The sequence below is a fragment of the Nerophis lumbriciformis genome, linkage group LG15 (assembly GCF_033978685.3).
Source record: "Nerophis lumbriciformis linkage group LG15, RoL_Nlum_v2.1, whole genome shotgun sequence".
NCBI lineage: Eukaryota > Metazoa > Chordata > Actinopteri > Syngnathiformes > Syngnathidae > Nerophis > Nerophis lumbriciformis.
The window spans coordinates 37,118,824-37,137,901 of record NC_084562.2 but is presented as its reverse complement, the minus strand read 5'-3'; the positions used below and the strand labels follow the sequence as shown (position 1 = coordinate 37,137,901).

At 44.6% G+C, this 19,078-nt stretch overlaps 1 protein-coding gene across 1 annotated transcript in view; it reads left to right on the top strand.

Annotated features, from left to right (window-relative positions):
- The window catches only part of LOC133616089 (multiple epidermal growth factor-like domains protein 10), a 572,792-nt gene that overhangs the window by 149,086 nt on the left and 404,628 nt on the right, over nucleotides 1–19,078 (top strand). The window contains exon 4 of the mRNA XM_061975174.2: nucleotides 14,350–14,451. Coding sequence (XP_061831158.1) covers nucleotides 14,350–14,451 — 102 coding nt within the window. The remainder of the gene's footprint in view (nucleotides 1–14,349; nucleotides 14,452–19,078) is intronic.

Below are 19,078 nucleotides of genomic sequence, written 5' to 3'. Positions count from 1 at the left end.
ACACAACACAACAGAAGAAGAAGAAAAAAAGAAAAAGATGGCGCCGCGTCCCAGCAACAAGTGGCGCAAGTGAGCGTTCCTTCGTTCCTTCAGTGCAGCAGGGCGCATTTTAGAGGCCAGGCGCTCTCGCATGAATCCTGGCACTGTAGATGCCATTTTATTCCTGCATAGTGCTAACAAAAAAAAAAGGAAGTAGACATACGGTTGGATATGTTAAACGAATTAGTCTACGATACCAAATAAGCCCATGTCTAACCTATATTGAGTTCAGTCAGCTAAATAATTTTGATGGTTACATGCTGTTTGGGCGCACTACAATGCAAAGGAATTAAGGCAATTGCGTTGTTTATTGTGTTTTTTTTTCTATTCGAGATATACTACTATGTGTGAATAATTATTTAGCCTCGCTTTCAAGTGAAGCGCATCTGCATGTTGTGAAAAAGCTACTCAAGTACTGAGTAACTGATGAGTAACATATACACACACACACACATATATATATATATATATATATATATATATATATATATATATATATATACACAGGTAAAAGCCAGTAAATTAGAATATTTTGAAAAACTTGATTTATTTCAGTAATTGCATTCAAAAGGTGTAACTTGTACATTATATTTATTCATTGCACACAGACTGATGCATTCAAATGTTTATTTCATTTAATTTTGATGATTTGAAGTGGCAACAAATGAAAATCCAAAATTCCGTGTGTCACAAAATTAGAATATTACTTAAGGCTAATACAAAAAAGGGATTTTTAGAAATGTTGGCCAACTGAAAAGTATGAAAATGAAAAATATGAGCATGTACAATACTCAATACTTGGTTGGAGCTCCTTTTGCCTCAATTACTGCGTTAATGCGGCGTGGCATGGAGTCGATGAGTTTCTGGCACTGCTCAGGTGTTATGAGAGCCCAGGTTGCTCTGATAGTGGCCTTCAACTCTTCTGCGTTTTTGGGTCTGGCATTCTGCATCTTCCTTTTCACAATACCCCACAGATTTTCTATGGGGCTAAGGTCAGGGGAGTTGGCGGGCCAATTTAGAACAGAAATACCATGGTCCGTAAACCAGGCACGGGTAGATTTTGCGCTGTGTGCAGGCGCCAAGTCCTGTTGGAACTTGAAATCTCCATCTCCATAGAGCAGGTCAGCAGCAGGAAGCATGAAGTGCTCTAAAACTTGCTGGTAGACGGCTGCGTTGACCCTGGATCTCAGGAAACAGAGTGGACCGACACCAGCAGATGACATGGCACCCCAAACCATCACTGATGGTGGAAACTTTACACTAGACTTCAGGCAACGTGGATCCTGTGCCTCTCCTGTCTTCCTCCAGACTCTGGGACCTCGATTTCCAAAGGAAATGCAAAATTTGCATGGTTGGGTGATGGTTTGGGGTGCCATGTCATCTGCTGGTGTCGGTTCCAACAGGACTTGGCGCCTGCACACAGCGCAAAATCTACCCGTGCTTGGTTTACAGACCATGGTATTTCTGTTCTAAATTGGCCATAGAAAATCTGTGGGGTATTGTGAAAAGGAAGATGCAGAATGCCAGACCCAAAAACACAGAAGAGTTGAAGGCCACTATCAGAGCAACCTGGGCTCTCATAACACCTGAGCAGTGCCAGAAACTCATCGACTCCATGCCACGCCGCATTAACGCAGTAATTGAGGCAAAAGGAGCTCCAACCAAGTATTGAGTATTGTACATGCTCATATTTTTCATTTTCATACTCTTCAGTTGGCCAACATTTCTAAAAATCCCTTTTTTGTATTAGCCTTAAGTAATATTCTAATTTTGTGACACACGGAATTTTGGATTTTCATTTGTTGCCACTTCAAATCATCAAAATTAAATGAAATAAACATTTGAATGCATCAGTCTGTGTGCAATGAATAAATATAATGTACAAGTTACACCTTTTGAATGCAATTACTGAAATAAATCAAGTTTTTCAAAATATTCTAATTTACTGGCTTTTACCTGTGTGTGTGTATATATATATATATATATATATATATATATATATATATATATATATATATATATATATATATATATATATATACACATATATATATATATATATATATATATATATATATATATATATATACATATATATATATACACATATATATATACATACATTGATATATACAGTATATAATTTATATTTATTTATTTTGCCGTTTTTGTTTACATGTTAAAGGTGTTTTAATGAATATACATGCATGTTTAACACATATAGATTCCTTTCTTTCATGAAAACAAGAATATAAGTTGGTGTATTACCTGATTCTGATGACTTGCATTGATTGTAATCAGACAGTAGTGATGATAATGATCGTCCACGTTTTCAAATGGAGGAGAAAAAAAGTTCCTCCTTTCTGTCTAATACCACATGAAAGTGGTTGGTTTTTGGCTTCTTATTTCCATATTCGTTTTTATACACTTTACAAGAAATACATTGGCGGCAAACTCCGTAGCTTGCTAGCTTGTTTGTGCTGGCTTTCGGAGACTCTTATTTTGAAAGCGCAGGCGCGATGGAGCGGCACTTTTATTGTGAAGACAGGAACTGTGCAGTCAGTCTTTAGGCTTTTGACGGGATGAACGGTTGAAATAAAAAAAGGTCTTTTTTCCTTCACACTTTTGATTGATTGATTGGAACTTTTATTAGTAGATTGCACAGTACAGTACATATTTCGTACGATTGACCACTAAATGGTAACACCCGAATACGTTTTTCAACTTGTTTAAGTCAGGTCATGTGACCACCTGGCTCTGTTTGATTGGTCCAACGTCACCAGTAACTGCATCTGATTGGTGGAACGGAGTGAACGTCACCAGTGACTGTATTTGTTGAAACGCAGGCACTATGAAGGTCTGTCTGACAGACCAAAACAAACAAAGCGTGCATTAACAGATCGATAAAAATTAGTAGCGAGTAGCGAGCTGAATGTAGATAAAAGTAGCGGAGTAAAAGTAGCGTTTCTTCTCTATAAATATACTCAAGTAAAAGTAAAAGTACGTTGCATTAAAACTACTCTTAGAAGTACAATTTATCCCAAAAGTTACTCAAGTAGATGTAACGGAGTAAATGTAGCGCGTTACTACCCACCTCTGGTCGCGACCGTCTATTTTCATTATAATTCAAGTTTGATGATAAAGTGCAGTCTGATGGGTTTGATTTCCCCCATTCAGCTATTTGCCTTGGCCAATAAGTTGCAGGTAATTTATTATTATTATTTATTTAATTTATTTTTGTTTAAATAGAGATGACATACATATGTTATTGTATAATTTAAGTTTGTGCGCGTGATTGACAGCCTAAGGCTTATGAGGCACATTTTTTTTTAATTTTTTAATTTCAACTTAAAAAACGTATGAGCCTATGCCTATGCCTACAACATAGGCTATGTGTTTATCTTTATTTTCCTGCCTGTCGTTGACAATGGAGATTGTCCGATATTTTGTGATGGCTGCAGATCACAAAATGTTAAAATCTATTTGAGCATTATAACGTTAACAAGTTAATATTCATTGAAATAAATTCAGAATTTTTTTTTTACCTTACGAAAATATAGACCTAGTCTTTCTAAAACATTTTTTTAACTTCTTAAAAGCCTCTTTCTGCTTGCTGCGACTGCGCACACAAAGTGTGAGGAACGCACTCCTCATCTGAGGGCATTGGCAACAATAGTCAACACTTTCTTAACGGAAATGACAATAATATTATGATAATGATAAATAATATTATCACGCATTAATATCTCTTAGCCACTAATGTGTGGCCAAGAGATATTAATGCGTGGCACGCATTGAATGTCTCTGCTACATTGGATCAGTCTCCTTTCTTTAACAGGCAAAAGCTTTCTAACCTCACTAATGCCTTGCATCGTCTATATTAGATATATAACAACGGGCGCATGGCGGGCGGGTGTGGTTTTGATAAAATGTTGGTTCGGATGGATGGCGGATGGATGACGACTTTTGTGATGCGGTTGCGGATTAAATAATTGCCTATCCGCGCATCTCTAGCGTTTACCCCATCTACGGAAATGCTCGAGGATCAAAAAAGACGCGTGTGTGTTAATATCGCTTTCAAAAAATGTGTGCCGTTTTTGGAGCTTATATTTAACGCGTTATTATCGGGTTAACTTTGACAGCCCTAGTTTATATACATTTAGATTGGGGTATGTTGTTTCTTAATGAGGAAAGACGTTAATGTTTCTTGTTTTCATCTTAGCTTGTAAGCTAGCAACCCGGTACCGGTCAATCGATCAATCTCGGTTTCTTGATAATTTTATTTCAAAACGGTAATACTAACCGTCTGGAGTTTTACTGCGATTATCATTATTACCGTTTGTCGTTACATCTCTACCTGCAGCATTCACGATCAGACACATTCACAGATTTTTGTTTTTGTTTAAAAAAATAACAGTTGGAACCCAGCTATTGTGCTTATTTTCTTCAAAAATGCGTTTTTTTTTTAATACAAAAACATAACTCATTCACAATGATTTGGTAATAATTTGTAAATGATAATAAAGCTAAAGTACATTACATGTACAGTACAATGGTAATGTAACGTCAATGTAAGATGGCGGCACAGAAACACAAGCACGGTTGTTGCGCTTACCCAGAGCCGGCCCAAGGCATAAGCGTACTAAGCGCTTGCTTAGGGCCCCGCGGCCACCAGGGGGCCCCCAAAGGAATTAACAAAAAAAATGTATTTTTTATTTTGTGCATGTACGAGTCTGACTGATGATTTCTAAATGATCAAAGATATATTATTGTACAAAAACACAATTTTAGGTCAACAGAGTGCTGCTGCTGATCTAGGCTTAGTGATTCTTCCTGCCTCTCTTTAAATGTAAAGCTGCCTCTGCTGCACCTGTGACGTTTGCCGCCTGCTATGGCGTCACATTAGTGCCATAAATCCGAGCGCATAAAAACTGTTATCGCGCGCTGATTCTCCACTTCGTGCGCGCGCGCGACACCCTTTTGCGCGCGCGTGGTGCCTTTTTGCGCGCGTGCTGTCTCGGTCTGTGCGCTGGCATGTTTCGTTTTGGCACTTTGGAGGTGGGTATGCTTAGCCGGCCCCTTCTTTCTGATTGGCCAGGCGAAAAATGCTCAGAGATAATCAGAAGTATAGCAGGGCGGGTCATCGTCAATATGTATCAAGATTGTTATAGGCGCAAAGTTTTCACTTCTTCTTGAACATTTGTTTTCTAATTTATGGAATTTCTTTTGATTCAGCCATAAAATTAATGAAATAATCTTTGAATTTTGTTTTTAAAATGTTAAAAATAGCCTTTTAATAATGTATTCTGAAACAGTTTAAAATAATCAGAGAACTGACTAACACTGACCCTACACAACTATGTTGCACAATTAAGTCTTTTTTTTTTTTATAGCGAAAGAGGTGATTTCAACAGGTGCAGCATCCTATGTCATATCTACATGTAATAAGATTTGTAACAAGGCAAACCGTTTGTAAATTGGTCGAAAATCGAGCAAGTTATGGTAATTTAATTGGTACATGTACTAATTAAATGACCATAACTTGCTTTGACATCAATGTAATGATTGAGGCTAGCTGTCCGAGGTAAGATGGCTACAACGTTGCTACGCTGGAGAATGATTGGTCTTATGAAAAATGCTCAGAGCCAATCAGAAAGGAGGGGCCGTCTAAGCATACCTGCCCCCAAAGTGCCAAAAAGAAACATGACAGCGCGAGGAGAGATGCCAGGAGTACACAGAGAGCGCACAGACCGAGACGGCGCGCGCGCAGAAAGGCACCGCGCCCGCGCGCAAAAAGACACCACGCGCGCGCAAAAGGGTGTCGCGCGCGCACGAAGTGGCGAATCAGCGCGCGATAACAGTTTTTATGCGCTCGGATTTTTGGCACTAATGTGACGCCATATCTTTCCTCTCAGATTCAGACAGGACTAAGCAGGTGATCAGAGGACCACTGTCTATTAAGGAGAACTTTTCATTCCCCAAACGGCATGATGGCCGAAGTTTTCATTATCATTATACCTACAGACAGCTAGTCAATGGGGAAAAAGTCAAGCGTAGCTGGCTGACTTATTCAAGAAGTAAAGATGCAGTCTATTGCTTTTGCTGCAAATTATTTTCCAAAAAGTCCTTAAAACTGCGGGATTGGGTCAACATAGGTGCACTGCTGAAACAGCATGAAAACAGTGAAGATCATTGTAGCAACATGGTGAAATGGAAGGAATTTGCCTTGCGTCTTTCAAAGGGGAAAACTATTGATGAATTTAACTTCAGTAGACTGCGCTCTCTTTGTACAAAGTAAATATTAAATATGAACAATTAACTAAAAATGTAAACTAGTAATTAAAGGCCCTGCGATGAGGTGGCGACTTGTCCAGGGTGTACCCCGCCTTCCGCCCGATTGTAGCTGAGATAGGCTCCAGCGCCCCCCGCGACCCCAAAGGGAATAAACGGTAGAAAATGGATGGATGGATGGATAGTAATTAAAGACTAATAAGTACAAGACTGATGAGACAAGATGACACTTTTACTGTAAATACAAAGCTTTATCACTTGGACTGTTCAACCCCAGGCCACTCTTGTAGCTGAATGTTTTCTACATTTTAAGATTAGGAACCATATGTGGCACTCTGGACATCATTCGTTCATTCATTGGTATTATTTATGTTCTTAACTGGGCCACCCCCATATCTTTATAAATGACATGTCATTTGTAAAGACATGCCAGGCTGACAATAGGATAATGTAAACAACACTGCCAGAGCCGCAATGAGTTTATAGTAGGTGTGTGAATGATCAACAATCAATATTATTGGCAGAAATAGAGGGCCCCAAAATCAAATTTTGCTTAGGGCCCCATGGAGGCTTAAGCACTCCTGATGATCCATATATTTCATTAATTTATTAGTGGTGACCTACTATACATGAATAATCTAAATTGTCTTTATTAACTGTGTGAGGTATATTCAAAGCTTTTCTGTCAGTTGGCTACTACTTGCAGCAAACTTCTATGACAGTGACCACGTTATTTACAGCGATAGTACAGTTCTTATGTGACACAATAATGAAGGACAAGCGCAGAGAAATGATGAAGGACACATACAGTTAGGTCCATAAATATTTGGACATTGACACAATTTTCAGTATTCCAGCTCTGTACAACACCACAATGGATTTGAAATGAAACAATCAAGATGTGCTTTAAGTGCAGACTTTGAGCTTTAATTTGAGGGTATTTACATCCAAATCAGGTGAACGGTGTAGGAATTACAACACATTTTATAAGTGCCTTCCACTTTTTAAGGGACCAAAAGTAATTGGACAAACTAATATAATCATAAATAAAATTGTCATTTTTTAATACTTTGTTGCAAATCCTTTGCAGTCAATGACAGCCTCAAGTGTGGAACACATAGACATCACCAGACGCAGGGTTTGGTCCCTGGTGATGCTGCAGCTGTCTTCACTTCCTGCTTGTTCTTTGGGCATTTTCCCTTCAGTTTTGTCTTCAGCAAGTGAAATTCATGCTCAATCGTATTCAGGTCATGTGATTGACTTGGCCATTGCAGGACATTCCACTTCTTTGCCTTAAAAAACTCTTTGGTTGCTTTCGCAGTATGCTTGGTGTCATTGTCCATCTGCATTGTGAAGCGCCGTCCAATGAGTTTTGAAGCATTTGGCTGAATATGAGCAGATAATATTGCCCCAAACACTTCAGAATTCATTCTGCTGCTTTTGTCAGCTGTCACATCATCAATAAATATAAGAGATCCAGTTCCACTGGCAGCCATGCATGCCACTACCACCACCATGCTTCACTGATGAGGTGCTATGCTTTGGATCTTGAGCAGTTCCTTCCCTCCTCCATACTCTTCTCTTTCCATCATTCTGCTACAAGTTGATCTTGGTCTCATCTGTCCATAAGATGTTGTTCCAGAACTGCACAGGCTCTTTTACATGTTTCTTGGCAAACTCTAATCTGGCCTTCCTGTTTTTGAGGCTCACCGATGGTTTACACCTTGTGATGAACCCTCTGTATTTCCTCTGGAGAAGTCGTCTCTTAATTGTTGACTTGGACACAGATACACCTACCTCCTGGAGACTTTTCTTCATCTGGCCAACTGTTGTGAAGGGGTTTTTCTTGACAAGGGAAAGAATTTTTCTGTCATCCACCACACTTGTTTTCCGTGGTCTTCCAGGTTTTTTGGTGTTGATGAGCTCAGCAGTGTGTTCTCTCTTTTTAAGAATGTACCAAACAGTTGATTTGGCCACACCTAATGTTTTTGCTATCTCTCTGATGGCTTTGTTTTGATTTTTCAGCCTAATGATGGCTTGCTTCACTGATAGTGACAGCTCTTTGGACTTCATATTGAGAGATGACCTCCCCAGATTCCGAATGAATACACCACACTTGAAATGCCATCTAGGCCTTTTATCTGCTCTTTGTAAATGAAATAAATGAAAAAAACAAACAAGGGAATAACACAAACGTGGCCATGGAACAGCTGAGTAGCCAATTGTCCAATTACTTTTGGTCCCTTAAAAAGTGGAAGGCACATTAAAAATGTGTTGTAATTCCTACACTGTTCACCTGATTTGGATGTAAATACCCTCAAATTAAAGCTCAAAGTCTGCACTTAAAGCAGATCTTGATTGTTTCATTTCAAATCCATTGTGGTGTTGTACAGAGCTGGAATACTGAAAATTGTGTCATTGTCCAAATATTTATGGACCTAACTGTACATACATAAATAGGTGTATTCCAGCAGACTGCATCCCTCGGTGTAATAAGATGCAATTCCATTCACTGTCAAACGTGGAAGTGCAGCGTGGGCGTGTTTGAGTGTCTAATTGCCTCAACACACCATGCACACTCACACATTTAGAGTTAACATTTTAAAAACATGCAACTTTATTGGCATTATTTGTCATTAAACGTCTGTCATGTGTCCTTCTTCCGCAGTAGGAAACGTGTAGGAGTGTCTGCACTGAGAGGTAGAGATGTGGGATTGCGACTAAGAGGCGTCGGATTAGTGGAATATTGACATTTTATAAATACTCATCTTTACACTTGGCGAGAGATTTAGCGCTCACATTTAGATTTAGTTCCGGCTAGATATAGTCGGACTCACTTCGACGCACAGCAAGGGCTCTGGAACCAGTTCTCTTGACAGGGGCTGGACTCTCTTCCACTCTGGCGTTGCCAGCAATGAGAGGCGACGGGCTGGGGTGGCAATTCTTGTTTCCCCTCGGCTCAAAGCCTGCACGTTGGAGTTCAACCCGGTGGACGAGAGGGTAGCCTCCCTCCGCCTTCGGGTGGGGGGACGGGTCCTGACTGTTGTTTGCGCTTACGCGCCCAACGGCAGTTCAGATTACCCACCCTTTTTGGATTCACTCGAGGGAGTACTGGAGAGTGCTCCCCCGGGTGATTCCCTCGTTCTACTGGGGGACTTCAACGCTCATGTTGGCAACGACAGTGAAACCTGGAGAGGCGTGATTGGGAAGAATGGCCGCCCGGATCTGAACCCGAGTGGTGTTTTGTTATTGGACTTTTGTGCTCGTCACGGATTGTCAATAACAAACACCATGTTCAAACATAAGGGTGTCCATATGTGCACTTGGCACCAGGACACCCTAGGCCGCAGTTCCATGATCGACTTTGTAGTTGTGTCATCGGATTTGCGGCCTCATGTTTTGGACACTCGGGTGAAGAGAGGGGCGGAGCTTTCTACCGATCACCACCTGGTGGTGAGTTGGCTGCGATGGTGGGGGAGGATGCCGGACAGACCTGGCAGGCCCAAACGCATTGTGAGGGTTTGCTGGGAACGTCTAGCAGAGTCTCCTGTCAGAGAGAGTTTCAATTCCCACCTCCGGAAGAACTTTGAACATGTCACGAGGGAGGCGCTGGACATTGAGTCCGAGTGGACGATGTTCCGTACCTCTGTTGTCGGGGCGGCCGATTGGAGCTGTGGCCGCAGGGTAGTTGGTGCCTGTCGTGGCGGTAATCCTAGAACCCGTTGGTGGACACCGGCGGTGAGGGATGCCGTCAAGCTGAAGAAGGAGTCCTATCGGGTTCTTTTGGCTCATGGGACTCCTGACGCAGCAGACAGGTACCGACAGGCCAAGCGGTGTGCGGCTTCAGCGGTCGCGGAGGCAAAAACTCGGACATGGGAGGAGTTCGGTGAGGCCATGGAAAAAGACTTCCGGACGGCTTCGAAGCAATTCTGGACCACCATTCGCCGCCTCAGGAAGGGGAAGCAGTGCAGTGTCAACACCGTGTATGGTGGGGATGGTGCTCTGTTGACCTCGACTGCGGATGTTGTGGATCGGTGGAGAGAATACTTCGAAGACCTCCTCAATCCTACCAGCACGTCTTCCTATGAGGAAGCAGGGCCTGGGGAATCTGTGGTGGGCTCTCCTATTTCTGGGGCTGAGGTTGCCGAGGTAGTTAAAAAGCTCCTCGGTGGCAAGGCCCCGGGGGTGGATGAGATCCGCCCGGAGTTCCTTAAGGCTCTGGATGTTGTGGGGCTGTCTTGGTTGACAAGACTCTGCAACATCGCGTGGACATCGGGGGCGGTACCTCTGGATTGGCAGACCGGGGTGGTGGTTCCTCTCTTTAAGAAGGGGAACCGGAGGGTGTGTTCCAACTATCGTGGGATCACACTCCTCAGCCTTCCCGGTAAGGTCTATTCAGGTGTACTGGAGAGGAGGCTACGCCGGATAGTCGAACCTCGGATTCAGGAGGAACAGTGTGGTTTTCGTCCTGGTCGTGGAACTGTGGACCAGCTCTATACTCTCGGCAGGGTCCTTGAGGGTGCATGGGAGTTTGCCCAACCAGTCTACATGTGCTTTGTGGACTTGGAGAAGGCATTCGACCGTGTACCCCGGGAAGTCCTGTGGGGAGTGCTCAGAGAGTATGGGGTAACGGACTGTCTTATTGTGGCGGTTCGCTCCCTGTATAATCGGTGTCAGAGCTTGGTCCGCATTGCCGGCAGTAAGTCGGACACGTTTCCAGTGAGGGTTGGACTCCGCCAGGGCTGCCCTTTGTCACCGATTCTGTTCATAACCTTTATGGACAGAATTTCTAGGCGCAGTCAGGGCGTTGAGGGTATCTGGTTTGGTGGCTGCAGGATTAGGTCTCTGCTTTTTGCAGATGATGTGGTCCTGATGGCTTCATCTGGCCAAGATCTTCAGCTCTCACTGGATCGGTTCGCAGCCGAGTGTGAAGCGACTGGGATGAGAATCAGCACCTCCAAATCCGGGTCCATGGTTCTCGCCCGGAAAAGGGTGGAGTGCCATCTCCGGGTTGGGGAGGAGATCTTGCCCCAAGTGGAGGAGTTCAAGTACCTCGGAGTCTTGTTCACGAGTGAGGGAAGAGTGGATCGTGAGATCGACAGGCGGATCGGTGCGGCATCTTCAGTAATGCGGACGCTGTATCGATCCGTTGTGGTGAAGAAGGAGCTGAGCCAGAAGGCAAAGCTCTCGATTTACCGGTCGATCTACGTTCCCATCCTCACCTATGGTCATGAGCTTTGGGTCATGACCGAAAGGACAAGATCACGGGTACAAGCGGCCGAAATGAGTTTCCTCCGCCGGGTGGCGGGGCTCTCCCTTAGAGATAGGGTGAGAAGCTCTGCCATCCGGGGGGAGCTCAAAGTAAAGCCGCTGCTCCTCCACATCGAGAGGAGCCAGATGAGGTGGTTCGGGCATCTGGTCAGGATGCCACCCGAGCGCCTCCCTCGGGAGGTGTTTCGGGCACGTCCGACCGGTAGGAGGCCACGGGGAAGACCCAGGACACGTTGGGAAGACTATGTCTCCCGGCTGGCCTGGGAACGCCTCGGGATCCACCGGGAGGAGCTGGACGAAGTGGCTGGGGAGAGGGAAGTCTGGGCTTCCCTGCTTAGGCTGCTGCCCCCGCGACCCGACCTCGGATAAGCGGAAGAAGATGGATGGATGGATGGATGGATTTAGATTTAGATTTAAGATTTAGGTTTAGATTTAACATTTATATTTAAATTAACATTTAGCACTCACATTTAGATTTAGATTTAATATATAGGTTTAGATTTAACATTTAGCGCTCACACTTAGATTTAGGTTTAGATTTAACATTTGGGTTTAGATTCAACTTTTATATTTATTTTTAAGATTTTACATTTAGATATAATATTTAGAGTCATCATTTATTTTAAACTAAATCTGAGAAAAATGAGTTAAATCTGAGAAATATATCTGCTAGAAAAGTGTGACCGAACTTTTACGTTCGACTCCCCATATTAGCCTGTCATGTGTATGTTCTCTTCTTTTGCTTCTGCATGCCACTGCAACATCTGAGAAAACACCACCAGCAAAGCTTTAACGATGTGATTGTGCAGGTGTCTTGTTCTTTGCTCATTCATTTTTTAAAGTTAGTTGTTTTGTAACCATCAACACACAGATAGGACACCTAATGTGTCCTCATGGCTGGTGAGGCACTGACTTCATCACAGTCAGATTTACAAACATATGAACCCTAAAGAGTATCTTATACACCATTTGATTGGCAGCAGTTAACGGGTTATGTTTAAAAGCTCATACCAGCATTCTTCCCTGCTTGGCACTCAGCATCAAGGGTTGGAATTGGGGGTTAAATCACCAAAAATTATTCCCGGGCGCGGCGCCGCTGCTGCCCACTGCTCCCCTCACCTCCCAGGGGGTGAACAAGGGGATGGGTCAAATGCAGAGAGCAAATTTCACCACACCTAGTGTGTGTGTGACAATCATTGGTACTTTAACTTAACTTTAACTTTACACATACAAACTGTAGCACACAAAAAAGCACATTTAATAAAAAAAAACGTTATTATGGTCTTACCTTTACTTATAAGTGCGGGAACAGTGGTGTTCGTGTTGGAGGAGTTGTGAATGAATGAAATATGAAATCCGTGCTGCAGTCTGCAGATGTACCTAATGTTGTGTCCCTGCAGTCGTTCACGGCTCCTCCAACGCGAGCCTTGTTGTTTTTGCACTTTTTGGCTTCTTGTTAAGTGACTTTTTTTGGGTGGATTCGGTCTTGCACGTGGAGGGTTTGGGTGTGGGCTTTGGTTGGTGTGGCGCTCCCGTCGGGGGGTGCAATCTGCGCGGGGGTGCATTAACCGGCACCAGGAGGCGGGATTACTGCGAGCCTCACACAGTGCGTCTTCGCAGCAGTTTGATGATTGCTCAGCACAAGAAATACTTTACACACATACAGTTGTTGACAAAATACACTGTACATTATATACCTCAGCTAACTAAACTATGGAAATGTATAATATAATTCATATAGCAATACGGTCTCACTGCACAGCAGGCCAGCAGCTAGCCGAGTCCGCAATCCATGTTGAGGCACTGAGTGACGTGCCTCAACTGGCTGCTGATCACCGCACCGTCTCTTCTCAGTATTTGAACGGCAAATGTGAAAATTCAGCGATTTTGAATAAAAATAATCTAAAACTTGTGAAGTTAAATGGAAAATAACGTTATAGTATAATCACTGGATACATATAACAATTTAATTAATATTTTTTCTTTTTACATTTTTTTTCTTTCCATGATGGCAGGTGAGTTCCCGCCTCACCTGCCTCCAGTGACAGCACGTCACTGCCTCATGGTCATAGAAATCCACCAAGTGCTACAGAGAATAGTAATACTAAAAGCATATTCAATGTGAATATAATGAATTTAAATACAAATTTGCTCTACTCTTGCTCAAATCTACTACTACCGAGGGCACGGCGTGGCACAACCTTAGGGTTCCTGGTTCGATCCCCACCTTCTACCAACCTCGTCATGTCCTTGAGCAAGACACTTCACCCTTGCTCCTGATGGGTCGTGGTTAGGGCCTTGCATGGCAGCTCCCGCCATCAGTGTGTGAATGGGTGAATGTGGAAATAGTGTCAAAGCGCTTTGAGTACCTTGAAGGTAGAAAAGCGCGATACAAGTATAACCCATTTACCATTTACTTTTTATTGAAAGAAAAAAAATGCAACACATTCTATGTGGTACTGATGGGAGCGCATCCTCATAGTTCTGGAAGGAAATCTAAAAGAAGTGCATTTAAATTCAATGATTTTAAGTTTTTAACATGTTTTTCTCCTTGGGTTCTGCCTTTCAGGTTTTTCCCTCCAGCCAAATCTTAAAACTGTTGCAGGGGAAATCCTTAAATAAGATTTTGATGGTTCTGCTGTGCAAAGCTCTTTTGTCAATCTGATAAAGCAGCTTTTAGATTAGAAAGCTGTGCTACCTCTTGAGGTGCCTAAGCAATCTGATGTTCTGTATCTTCTGTTCTTCTAGTTATGCAGTGACTGTCCAGGAGTCGTACGCTCATCCTTTTGACCAGGTCTACTATACTCGCTGCACTGACATCCTCAACTGGTTCAAATGCACCAGACACAGGTATGAACATTGAGAGAAATCTTCCAGAAATATAAGATATTTTTGTCACAGACTGCAGATGATGATTATGTTCATCATGATTGCCAGATTTATTTTCCCATGGCACAAAATAACACGGTTCAACGTCTTATTGACTGCCTGCACGATATCAAAGTCTGGCTTTCAGCTAACTTCCTGAGCCTAAATGAAGATAAAACAGAAGTTATGTTGTTCGGTCCAAGTCGCTCTCCCTCCCCCAACGTTGACCTCGGCACTCTGACCCCGTATCTCAGCGACTCTGTCACAAACCTGGGGGTAAAGTTTGACTCAGATTTGAAATTCGAAAAACAAATCAGCAGCGTCGTTCAAAAAAGCTTTTATCAATTACGCCAAATAGCGAAAGTGAAACCGCTTCTATCAAGACATGATCTTGAGAAATTAATCCACGCTTTTATCTCGACTCGTCTTGATTATTGTAATGCCCTGTATGTTGGCATTAGCCAGGCCTCCCTCGCCCGCCTGCAGCTCGTGCAGAACTCTGCTGCTCGTCTGCTAACACAGACCCGCAGACGTGAGCACATCACCCCTATTTTAGCGTCCCTTCACTGGCTCCCTGTGCGTTACCGAATACATTTTGAACTCCTTTTATTTGTTTTTAAATGTCTAAACAACCTCGCGCCAACCTATCTCTCCGACCTCCTTCAGCCTTACTGCCCCACCCGATCCTTAAGATCAGCCGATCAGCTGCTGTTGACGGTCCCTGACACAAGGCTGAAGCTTAGAGGTGACAGAGCTTTCGCCGTTGCTGCTCCCAAGCTGTGGAACGACCTACCCCTGAGTGTTAGACAAGCCTCCTCTCTTCCTGTTTTTAAATCTCTCTTAAAAACATACCTTTATTCCATGGCTTTTAACACTGAGTGATATCCATCCTGCAATGGCGCCCCATAATACACCTGCTGTGATCCTGTTTTTATGTTTTTATTAATTCTATTTTAATTATTTATTTTCTATCGTGTTCTGTTTGTGTTGTGTTGTGTTTGCTCGGTACTCGTTTTATCTTTTAACCTGTTCATTGTACAGCACTTTGGCTACCCCTGTGGTAAATTTTAAATGTGCTCTATAAATAAAGTTGATTTGATTTGATTTGATCATGAGCCCATAAGAATCCATGGTGACGTGTGTGTCATCAACTAATTATATTGATAACGGGCCGCAAATAAAGAATTTATTTATTTAATCTTCCGCAGATCGGAAATGTATTTGAAAGAATCCTCACCTCCGCCCATGTGTCATACTATCGCACCTGACTATTCCTCCTCCATCTTTGTGCGCGTTTACGGTAAGCTAGCAAAATGGATTGCAGGGAAACAAAAACAAGAGTGACATTCCTTCTGCACTTCAGTGAGTTTGTTTATGGTGTGATAGTACTGTTAGGAATGGGTGTCACAGTAAAAGTTTTTACTCCTCTATTCAGATTACATTATTACGTCTATGTCAATTATCCACAAATTCCAAACACTTGAGTTAGACCAGGGGTCTACAACCCGCGGCTTTTGTTGTGGCTTCCTCAGATATTTTTTGTAAACCCGGAGTGAGAAAAGTTAGCATTTATAAAAATAGGTATATCATTTCTGACTGTCTGTGAGGCTGTGAACGTGCTCAGGTTGAGTTTTGCAGCACAAAGAAGGCAAGTGAAAGAGACTAGAAGCCTGTGTGTTCAGTTCAGCTTCTCAAGTGTGCAATCCCTTGGGTAAACTAACCATGAATGCTTGCCAAAAAAGAAAAGTGAAAAGGAAAAAGAGTTTAATTTCACATAAACAGATTGCTTTTGGTATAGTTCACACTCGTGCTGCTTCTCCTCCTGCTGTGCGCCCTGATGAACGCACCGCGGGCCACGCCCACAAGCGGTCTTTCATGGACTGTGATTTCGCCTGTCAAGCCGGGATTGAGCTTCTGCCCCTGGACAAATCCTTACCAGCTCAGGCCTTGGATGGGCATTCCCTGGGACCCATCACCCACCGTACAGCACTGGTCACTCTAACTCTGTCAGGTAACCACATGGAGCAAATCAGCTTGTTGATCCTCAAAACCCCCGTCGCTCCTCTTGTCCTCGGCCGCTCAAGGCTTCAACAGCACGACCCCCAGATTTCCTGGATCTCAGGCAGGATCCTAGCCTGGAGCACAGCATGCCATGCTAACTGCTCAGTTCATTCCCATCGGACCTATCTGGAGTTCCTACGGTCTACCATGATCTTGCTGCAGTATTCAGTAAGGCGCAGGCACTATCCCTACCACCACATATACCCTACGTTTGTGCCATCGACCTCGTGCCCGACGCTGAACTACCTTCGGGCCGCCTCTACAACCTCTCCTTCCCCGAAAAGAAAGCCATGTCAAACGACATCACAGACTCTCTAGCCTCTGGTATCATCACTCCCTCCGGAAAGGGCCAACCAGGGGCTGGAGACCATGTTGCGCTGTATGGCTGCTCAACAGTCCAACTCCTGGTGCAAGTTTATTCCATGGGTGGAGTAACTCCATCAAGTGTGCAATCCCTTGGGTAAACTAACCATGAATGCTTGCCAAAAAAGAAAAGTGAAAAGGAAAAAGAGTTTAATTTCACATAAACAGATTGCTTTTGGTATAGTTCACACTCGTGCTGCTTCTCCTCCTGCTGTGCGCCCTGATGAACGCACCGCGGGCCACGCCCACAAGCGGTCTTTCTCCGCTGCAGGCGTGCCTCCGCACAGCTGCAGAAGATCAGCAATCAGCGCACCTGCTCGTGATGAGCGATCAGCCTTCATAAACCGGCGGAGCTTGAGATCCGTTGCCAGAACGTAGCTTCTCGTACCGAGTACACTTCCTGCCATCCTTCCTTGTCGTTGAGTTGTGTGTCTCGTCATCTTGGACCTCCTGTGGAGTCCCTCTTGCCTTCCTGGACTTCGACCTCACGCCTGCCCACTGATCACGATGCCACGATTCTGTTCTCGACCATCCGCCTGCCCTCTGACGCTTGAGCCTGCCTTGCCCTTATTGGACTTCCACCTGGATCTCAACATGCACCCGCAACCACGCTCAGATAAGTCTCACATTTAGTCACACTATGTCTCTTAGGTTTAATTACACACCACACTTACACACTAAGCTGTCATTAAACATGCTGACAGCTAACGACGTCATCACCTCTCTGCCGTCTTCTTCTCCCGCTGTGCCGTCACAGTACGTTCGGGCCATGACAGAACCAGACGGCAAAGACATGACGCGTACCCCACTCACCTCCCGAGCCTCCCCCATCCCCAGTGTCGCGGTCATGCACATGGCACTCCAGCAGCACCAAGAGTGTTTTTGCGTACTGGAGCACAAACTGGATGCTGCTTTTGCTAACTTGTTGGCTCGACTGGACTTGATTTCCCAGGGCTCTTACGCTCCGCCGCCGCTCGATCGAGCCGCCTGCGCCCGCTGCAGCCCCTTTGCTGCCCCCTTCATCCTGCGAGCCGAAGATCGCTAGTCCCAGAGCCTTTGAAGGGGATTTTGAGCTTTGTCGTGGCTTCCTGGTCCAGTGCGACATGGTTTTTCGTCACCAGCCCTCCCGTTACACTTCTGACAGGGCCAAGATAGCTTTAATTTTTTCACTGTTGACCGGAAGGGCTCTCCGGTGGGCCACGGCAGCTGTTGACTGCCACCTCGGTCTCAGCACAGACTTTGCCGCTTTTTGTTCTGAGTTCCGGGCAGTTTTTGATCACCCCGCCGATGGAGGAGACGACGCCTCGCGTCTTCACTCCCTCTAGCAAGGCTCTCGTTCTGTTGCAGACTACACCCTTGAGTTCCGCACCCTTGTCGCCGACAGCGGGTGGGATAATAAGGCCTTGTTGAGCGCCAACTGTCGGGGCCTCTCAGAAGATATCAAGGACAGATTGTTGCAAGACCGACCAGCCATACACCATGACCCCATCCAGTTGGCCCTGCTCATGGACCAGGGGCTCAAGGAACGGGCAGCGGAACGAAGACTCGCAGCCCGCGAGAGGACCAGACGGCCGGCGTGGGAGACTCGGACCGATTCCTACTCCCCTACTGCTGCCAGAGATCGGGCTGAGGGTGCCCACTTGGCGGACCAGTCTGGGGGTTTTCCCACACCTACCAGAGGGGTGGAACCCATGCAGTTGGGCAGGACATGATTTGCCGCGGAGGAACGGGAGAGGAGGTTCCGGCAGCGCCTCTGCCTCTATTGTGGCTGTGCGGGTCACGTGATCCAGACCTGCCCCACACGACCAAAAGATCAGGCTCACTAGTAAGGGGAGTACTAGTGAGCCACACCACATTTCCCCAGGGTCACAGTGATCTTGGCATTCTCTTCCCCGCAACATTATCTTGGAAGTCGAAGAGTCTGAAGGTGGGAGCATATTTGGACTCTGGAGCAGATGAGAGCTTCATGGACTGTGATTTTGCCTGTCAAGCCGGGATTGAGCTTCTGCCCCTGGACAAATCCTTACCAGCTCAGGCCTTGGATGGGCATTCCCTGGGACCCATCACCCACCGTACAGCACTGGTCACTCTAACTCTGTCAGGTAACCACATGGAGCAAATCAGCTTGTTGATCCTCAAAACCCCCGTCGCTCCTCTTGTCCTCGGCCGCTCAAGGCTTCAACAG